Source organism: Trichoderma virens (genome assembly GCF_000170995.1).
Source record: "Trichoderma virens Gv29-8 chromosome Unknown TRIVIscaffold_90, whole genome shotgun sequence".
Lineage (NCBI taxonomy): Eukaryota > Fungi > Ascomycota > Sordariomycetes > Hypocreales > Hypocreaceae > Trichoderma > Trichoderma virens.
The window spans coordinates 343,115-352,193 of NW_014013659.1; the positions used below are offsets into that span (position 1 = coordinate 343,115).

Here is a 9,079-nt window from a genome sequence, read left to right on the forward strand (position 1 = left end):
AATCTACAGTTGGTGAGGAGAAAGTCCTTTAAGAGAGGAATGTTGTTGGTCGAAGCTGCACGTAGCTGTGTTGGTTTTCCTCATGTATTACAAGTACACGTACCCAACACTTGGATACGTCAGTGCGTCTACCTTGAGCGCTCTCAAAATTGAAACAAAGGATTCTGTTTCTCTTCTCGGCAGCACTTTTTGGTTGCTTCCCTAATTTAATAATCAAGCAATCCCATCTTTTTGACAACACCTTATCTGTGCTCTGCTCCTTACACCACGGCAGGGGTCTCCAGTATGCTCATCTTCGCACTCTTCTCGCTCTCGCTCCTTGCAGCAGCCCAGCAGATGCCTCTTTTGCTCCCAGAATTTGCTTCATTGCACAATAGATTGATCCATGTCCTGCCACAGATTGAGGCTCTCAAGAATGTCGGTGGCACGGCTGGCATCTCCATTGGCGTCATGAGCCACGGACACGTCGTCTTAGAGACCAACCTCGGCTTTGCCAATGTCGAGCGCCGTCTCGTCGCCAACTCAAGCACGAGATATCCCATAGCGTCTCTTACAAAGGCCTTTGTCGCGGCCACAATTGCGCAGTTGGTCGACGAGGGACTTCTCAAGTGGGATGAGCCCTTGACCAGCTACATCCCAGAACTCGCGTTTGAGCACAATCCATCACTTACCGGTCAACTCTCTCTCATCGACATCTTATCGCATCGGACAGGACTTGCTCGACTCGACGCCCTCTGGCTAGGCGCCGACAGCCAAACTATCATGGCCAAGAACTTCACAGTTGCGATGTGTAACCTCTTGCCATCCGTCCACCCGGTCCGCTCGAAATGGCTCTACAACAATTGGATGTATGCGCTGGCGGGCGAGGTAATCGAGAGGGTAACAAACCAGTCTTGGGGCCAAGTGCTCTCTACCAGAGTGCTAAACCGGCTCAATCTCTCACATACCACAGTCATCGCTTCTGAGATCCCCCCGGACTCATTGGCGCTGCCATACATGGTCCTCGATGATTCCACTCTAGTACAGGTTGGTAAGATGGGCCTCACTGACGGCGACGTCATGACTTCGGCAGGCGGTATGCGCAGCACCGTCGGCGATCTTCTCACCTGGGGCAACAGTCTCCTTTCGCTCTTCCGGGATGACGAGACACCGCTTGCCTCTCTCAACACCATCTTGTCCGGTCACAGCTTCATAAACAGTATCGCCGTATCGGACGAGGTTTACGCACTGGGCTTCGCAAAGGTCATCACCCCGGCGCAATTTGGTAAGATCAGCTTCAACCCTAGCCTCCTTGAGGCCATGCCCGTGATAGGGGCAGGATCGAAGCCGGAGCAAGTCTTCTATCACAGCGGCGCCGGCGCTGGCTATAATCACTGCTTCATGCTGGTCCCGGGGTCTCAGTCCGTCATTGTTGTCCTGACCAACTCCGTCTCCCAAGGAGACACTGCCGACTGGGTCGCTCAATCGCTCCTCCAGGTCATCTTGAATGAGAAACACCCGCTCGACTTGAAGCCATTTGCCGAGCGAGCCGCAGCCAAGTGGAGAAGAACTCACCACGAAATGACGGAAGCTCTCGAAAAAGATTTTTCGCAAGCCAGACTCGCCAGAGCCTATGCACGAAGCTCTCCAAGGCAGGTATTGGCACAGAACCCGCGCGCTCTACCTTGACATATTTCAAGAAGACGGCCGCCTAAAATTCAACATCAACGGGGAGCTGAAGCAAGAGCACGTCTTGTCACACTACAGCAACGACACATTCATCTTCTTGCCGTCGGCCGACGAGCGGCTTCGTAGCGGCTTGTTCCATTATAGCCCTCCAGCCTGGCTTTTGCATTTCAAGAAGGACTCCAGCGGAAGGTTCACAGAGATGCAGTGGAATATCGACAGTGAATCACCCTTTCCAGAGAAGTTTGTGAGGGAAGAATCTTGAAGGAATATAAGCCCTGCATTATTCATTGTATACTATTAATGGCATTAATAAATATATACAATAGAATCTTCTGGATCTGGTCAAGTAGCCTTGGTAGCAAGAATGCAAGTCCAGCACACTTAATTAGAGAGTAAGTATACTTTCCTGCCTTGCGTGACGCCGGAGAGCTGGAAAAAAATCCACTGAGAATAGCCGGACGACACTTTCGAGGTGCTTGAGATGTCCCGTTTGATCGTTTTGCGCCCTCGTAGCCTGAGATCTTAGTATTCGGATCTCCTGCTCTACGTCCATAGGCATGCGCACAGCTGTATCGTTTCACGATGTCTATTGGTCGACGTCTCCTTATACAAACTTGGCTGCGTTACATCAGAGCCTCGTTACACAGCAACGCGATCTAACCACACAGCACGGCCTTATCAATGCCACAAGCAAATCGTCAGCAACGCCTCAAAGAAATCATCACACCAACACTTCACTGCACAAGTCTTCACAATGCATTTTCATAAACTCATTATAGATTGTAGCACAATTTGATTGTGTTTCATTGATGTATATACTCAGTATAGCATATCATAATCATACTTCTCGAACCATCCTCCCTTCTAAACAGGGGACAACTTTTTCATAAGGGAATCTCATAAAGTCCAAAACGAGAGTCTTCTCTCAGCAAGTATGCACATCTGCATCCTTCTATCACCTCCTTCCATGGACCGGATATCTGGTATAACAAAAAAAGAGAGTAGACCCCCAAAACAAACTCCCCTCATGCATATTACGCAATGTAAAAGAAAAGAAAAAAAAAGTAAATAAAAATATATATAGAATAATGATCTTTCGGAGAGAGATATAGAAAATTGGGTGAGAATTGCCGACTTTACTCGGAAGCCTCATCGGTGACTGTCTTCTCGTTCAAGACACCATTGGAGCGGGCAGCGGGGCTGGAGCGCTTGAAGAAGGCGTGAATCTCAGGGGAGAACTCGCCATCATCAGGCATGCCACTGTGGTCAGCCTCGGTCTCCTTGGGGCCACGAGCAGCCTGGACAGCCTCCCACTCGGCGCGCATGTCCTCAACCTTGGACTTCCAGTCCAGTTGGGGATCATAAGACTTGCTGGCGCCACGGAATCGCTCCCACAGAGACAAGTGGTGGGGGTGGACGGCAACACCGTGGTACTGGTCAGCCTTGCCGTCACGAATATAGCGCCATCGTCGCTCCTGCTCCTTGAGGTCAAGACCGGTGGTGTCGGGGAGGAAAAGCCAGGTCAGGAACATGCCAGCAAGACCGAACCATGGGACGACGTAGAATCGGGTCTGGATGTCGATGTAGTTGTAGAGAATCGAAGCAAGCAGAGCACCGGCCTTTCCGAGACAGGCAGAGAAACCGTGGGCAGTAGCCCGGATGGGGGTGGGGAAAACCTCACCAGCGATGAGGAAAGTGACGGAGTTGGGGCCGAACTGGTTGAAGAAGGAGGACAAGAAGTACATGGCCTGGAAAGCGTGGATACCCTCGGGGCTGGTGTAGTACTTGTACTTGAAGGCAGGGATGACGAACATGAGGAAGCACATGAAGAAGCCAACCTGCTGCATCCACTTACGACCGTAGAGCTTGTTGTCGATGAGGAAAGTAGCGCAGTAGTAACCAGCCAGGGAAACGACAATGTTGACCAAGCTCCAAGACCAGGTGGTCAGAAGGGAGTTGGGGTTGTCGGAAATGACCTTGATGAACTGGCCCTGGAAGAGCTTGTTGCCGTAAAAGAAGACGTCATTGCAGAACCAAGTACCGGCGGTGGCAAGCAGACGGCCGCCGAAGTGAGTGAAGCACGACTTGAGGGCGGTAACATCGTAACCAGTGACGCTGGTGCGGCTCTTGGCCTCGGCGAGCTGCTTAGAGGCGTTGGGCATCTTCCAGGTTCTGTAGTAGACGAGCCACAGGGTGCCAATAGCAGGGAAGGCGAAAGACAGACGGAAGGTGAACTGAGCAGCCTCCTTGGTGTAAGGGGGGCCACCCTTTCCGCTGTTGAAGATGACGAGCAGGACGATGAGCAGAACCTGGTTGACAAACTGACCCCAACCCTGCATCAGGAAAGCCATGGTGACACGGCGACCACGGTGCAGACGATCCTCCTTGGTGGAAAGTCGGCCGGCAGTGACGGCGCTCTCGAGGGAAGAAGTGGCAGTGATGGGATACTCACCACCGACACCGAGGGAGTAGAAAAACAGAGACCAAGCATAGCAAATGACCCAGCCCTGCAGACTGAGACCCCAACTGGCAGTGAGCATGAGAAGACCGATGAACATGATGATGGCATCCTGAATGAGACCCCAGCGACGGCCAATCCAATCACCAATAACCTAGAGAGAATGCGTTAGCGTCATGCTTTTTTTGGTATTCAAATTTGGCTAGTTTTGAGAGAGCACTTACACCAACAATGACCTGACCAATCATGATGCCGACAACTTCCAGATAAGTGACAGCGGCAATCCAGTTAGGGTTGCAAACGGTAGGCTTGGAACCCCAGCACTCTGGCCAGACCTGGCTGAAGAGGGGAGACAGGTTACCGATGGAGAAAAGGACGTAACCCTCCAGACCAAGACCGGCACCAGGGATGACGGCATGGCGGAAATACCAACCAAGAGGAGACAGAGGATCCTTCTTGATCATGGACCAGATTGTGCTGAGCTCCTCCTTGGCGGCCTGTCGGTCGACAGCAGAGACGAACTTGACACGCTCGCCAAAGGGCAGATCGGCCCAGTAGGTGCCATCGGGGGTGTAGCTGTCATCGGGACGGGTGACATGGCTGAAAACACGGCGCTCGTCCAAGTCGACACCCTCGAGCGGGTAATCATCGCGGTCGTCGCCGTCTCCATGGGGGCCGTGGGGGATGGGGATTTCTCCGGGGACCAGGCCGCCCAGGTGGTGGTGGTCCTGCGCAGGAGCCGCCATTGTGATGGATATAATGCAATCGAGTTATGCAGTGCACAGTAGCAAATAATCGAGGAATTATGCTGTTGCTGCCCACGAAGGAATGTGATTGGAGGAGTCCAATCTTGCGGGGAAAGAAAAAAGAGGGAGAGACAATGCCCTAGCAACAAAATAAGGTTGGGGGTTGCGTTCGGCCGCTTTCCACCACACCAACAGAAGATGATGAGGATGAAGGAGAGGGACGAGGAGGAAAGGGATTGACGGGGACACAACAGCTTTATTTGTTTGTCAAAGTCGTAGTCGTTGTCACCCTTGATGGACGGTATCAGCTTGGCTGGAAGCTAAAGGCCCGCGAAAGGCAGTATTTTAGAAAGCATTTCAACATTCGCCATGAGATTCACGGTTTAAGCCGCATTCGACGACCGACAGAAAGCATTTCGGCGGCCAGTCAGAGCTTCAGATTTACCATCGTGGGCGAACCTTGGACCTCGAGTGGCTTTGGCTGGGGGTGGACTCGCCTGGTCGAGCTGCTCCATTCCGTCCTCCGCCTCGTGGTTTTTGGGATGCTCCCCACAAGCTTCACACCATGTCCGGCCATGACCCGCTCGCGGTATCACTAAACCCTGCCGTCGGTCTCTTTTGTCGTGTGCGCAGTCCATGGCCCGTAATAGGTGCTACGTCCTAGGTTGTGGCGGAAAGCTCCCTCGACATGTGTCGTACTCGCCGTAGCGTAGCAACGTAGCTCGAGTTTGACAGGCGCAAAAGAACATCGCAGGCTCGCCGTAGTCCGGGAAAGCGATGGCTTCGCACCATGATCTAAGGCTTTGCCGCCACATCTAGACCAATCGGTTTGGTTGGCCCTTGTGGCGCCTTTTGGCTTACCGTAGTTCGGAGAAGGCTTTTTTGCCTTGCTGCTAGCCAATCGCCTCTTGACAAGATTTTTCCTCTTCCTGTGCTTGCCCTGTCGCTTGAGCAAGATCTGCTGAGGAAAATCGGGCCATGGCAACCCTCGCGTCCGAGCCTATGACGACTCTGCAAGGCCACATATGCCTATGCCTATGCAGGGCATTCGGTCAGGGTTTTGCATCCAAATACTAGCTGGTGGCCGAAGGCATAACCATGTTGCTTCGGTAGCCCATCTGGCATCCTTACAGCAGTTGGTGTGCACTCCCCTCGAGCCTCGGTCAACGAACGGATCCAAAGGTTCCCTACCTTGATCATCATGTACTATGTACAATTATGGAGCAGTAATAGGTACACGTTGCTTGTTGCTTTGTGCATGAATCCCTTGGTGGGTGGCGGGAAAAAAAATGAGACGGCGTCCCCATTGCTGTGGTCCTGCGAAATAGGCCAGCTGGAGCGAAAAAAAAAAAAAAAAATTACCCGTGGGACAGATCCATGGACTTGATGCACACAGTTTGGCGTCATTTGTGCCGTCAGGCTGCCACTGAACCAGGGCACACGCCTCTACAGCGTCTCTATTGGCGAAGCGCACAGTCTTTGGTCAGCATCTTAATGGCCTAGTCGATACGAAGGCGTCGCAGCGGGAATGAGGGCAAGGGCGTGGTGCGTCGTCCCTTCCCGGTTGGCGCTGTGCTGCTGCATCCGGATAGAACGGCACCTCAGACAGACAGAATCCGTGCCGATCTTGCCAAAAATTACTGGACCCCCCTAACAAAGCCAGCAGGTGCAGTGGCTGCTCCTGGCACCGACAATAGAGCATGACTAAATGCTAAAATTGCCCAAAACAAGAGTCTGAATTGCTTCGTTTTGCCCTCGACGATGCAGCGTGTGTTTTTCACCAGGTACGCATGTCGTCCATTTTCTCGGCACTTGCAACCTATCATATTACCGGATGTGCTTGGCGACCGCTTTGTACGTCACGCAATCCACCTTTGCCAAGTACGACCAACCGAAGCGGGAAAGTTGTCGCGTGAGTCAAGTCCAGAGTCGAGACTTCCCCCTCTCGGTGTTACTCCAGGACGTAAGTGGAAAGAGGGCCGCGGGCGGAGCAAGACACGATGAAAAAACGACACTGAAAATGAATACAAAGAAAATAAAATACGATTATCTGAGAGCACCGTGGCAAGCTGAAAGGAAAGAAGGCGTGATGGTGAGACTATCGAACGGGAATATCCATATAATTCCTCAAACACGCACCGAGCGACGTTCCGTGGCGCACATGAGTACTCTGTACCTTGATGCACCGCTTTTGCGGCTGAAGCGCCTGAGTACTGGGAACCTCCGATTCTGCCGCACGCCGCATTAAGGTTTGATGGCGATTTGGTTTCTCTGCTTCGGCCTCGCCCGCGAGCCTCTTGCCTCCTACAGCTGTGTCCAATCAATGGAAAACGTGCAACGTGCTGGCACAAGGCTGGCCAATGCTTGATTCATCGTTGATGCTGCATTGCAAATCCTGCGACATTTACTCATTCTGTGTTGTGTGTGATCCGGCCATCTCCCTGGCAGCGAGTTGGTACCTGCGGAATTGAGCGGAAAAGCCACGCAAAACCAAACTGTGAACTACGGAGTAGTACAAGTACTACTAGCTGCTACTGTACCAGCTCATGTGCTGTATTCTACGTACGAGCATCAGGCGGTGACGAGAATACTATGTAGTAATTGCAATGTCTCATGCTGGACCCGAGTGCATAAAGCACGAGCCCTCATCAGACCACGGCGCTTCCCTGCGTTCATGCTCGGGTCTCGCCCTGCGTACTCAATCCTACAGTACGGATGTACCTCGAGGAACAGAGTACGAGTAATACAATGGACACACACAGTCAGAAAAAAAAGAAGAAAAAAAAGGTCAGAAAAAAGAAAAACACCGTCTCCGCCGCCACCGTTCGCCGGGGACTAGATTCTGACGGAGCCGACGCCACAGCCACTTGAAACTGTCTAGTCGTTCCAGAGCTTACTTTTTTATTTTTTTTCCTTTGTCTGAATTCCAGAACAAGTTGCGCTTTTCTCTCTTCGTTTATCTCTTAGCCCTTGGTGGCAGTAAGGTTATCGGACGACAGAGGCGGGAACTCGATCCGGACATTCAGGGACTTTCGGCTAACATCCACTTTCTGCACTCTTGGTCTTTTTTCCGTATGCTTCTCGTAGCTATTACTACTTTTACACCAATCAAAGCAGCTGATCGGCGCGGGGTAGATTGCACATGCTCGTACATACACACATGGCTTGCCTTCCACTGCCATGTGTATCTCAATGACACCAGCTGCTAAATTGCTCTATCTCTATTGTCTGTACACGTACATGCACTCACTACCCTAGAGGACGCAGTAGAACCGTATTGCAAAACATTGTTCAATGCAACGATGAACTTGAATCCACCGAATTCATGGAACCCTCAGCTGACATACAAACGCGATCCACCGCATAACCATTTTCAAACTCAAGATACGGAGCTCGCGTCGCCTCTTCACATGTAAAGCATTATTCCACATGTCGGTCTCGCCTCAGCAGCGCCTCACAAAGTTTCATGGAGAATAACTCGTAGTACTCGTATATCAATGCACTAGCCATGCAAAGCCACACCTCAGCCGCACCAAAGCCACACCCCTCGGCTAACGCCCATGTGCTCACCGAACTGCCAAAGGCGGAAACCTCCCTTGCGAAAAGCCTCAAAAGCCCCCAAACAACCAACCCCAGGTTTTAAAGAGGTGTTGCCACCCAGATTCCTCATTGGCGAATGTCGTCGCCCGTTGGTCAGCTGCGTTCGGTGTTCATATCTGGTATAACGCGACTGCGGCCTGGCTTGACATCTCCGCGCTTCCGAGTTCTCGCGATTGTTTCGGCAATAACTTTTATTTCCATCAGATCGATAGTATCAAGGAGACCGGGTAATATTCCTTTAATTAATTGGAAAAATAGTAATCGGGGCTAAAGGCTCGGTTTCCGAGTATAGTTGTAACCTACCTTGTATTTCCTAGACTAGATCTTCTGTTGTTGTAAATCGCTCTCTTCCCGCCGACTCTTTACCAAATGCTATATATCAAAATGCCATATATCGAAATGCCATCCCAGCTGTTACAACTCTACTGAACAACCCATCTTGATTGTAATTTACCCTCTATATCGAAATGAAATGCATATAGCAAAATGCCATATAGCGAAATGCCATATATCAACATGCCATATCAAACAGAACTCACACACCGCACTCTACAACATCAAAGCAAACCAGCACAAACAAAGAACACGCATAATAGCTAGTTTCATT

General features: G+C 51.3%; 2 protein-coding genes across 2 annotated transcripts; one reads left to right on the top strand and one right to left on the bottom strand.

Annotated features, from left to right (window-relative positions):
- Positions 1-336: 336 nt before the first annotated feature.
- On the top strand, positions 337-1,668 carry TRIVIDRAFT_40363 (uncharacterized protein; the record flags this gene model as incomplete). Its single annotated transcript, XM_014095196.1, has 1 exon — positions 337-1,668. The coding sequence occupies one exon, from the start codon at positions 337-339 to the stop codon at positions 1,666-1,668; it is 1,332 nt and encodes a 443-aa protein (XP_013950671.1).
- A 784-nt stretch (positions 1,669-2,452) lies between these two features.
- TRIVIDRAFT_214409 (uncharacterized protein) lies at positions 2,453-4,872 on the bottom strand (the record flags this gene model as incomplete). The annotated part of the gene is made up of 2 exons (XM_014095197.1): positions 2,453-4,280; positions 4,351-4,872. The coding sequence occupies 2 exons, from the start codon at positions 4,870-4,872 to the stop codon at positions 2,805-2,807; spliced, it is 1,998 nt and encodes a 665-aa protein (XP_013950672.1).
- Between the last annotated feature and the right edge of the window lie 4,207 nt (positions 4,873-9,079).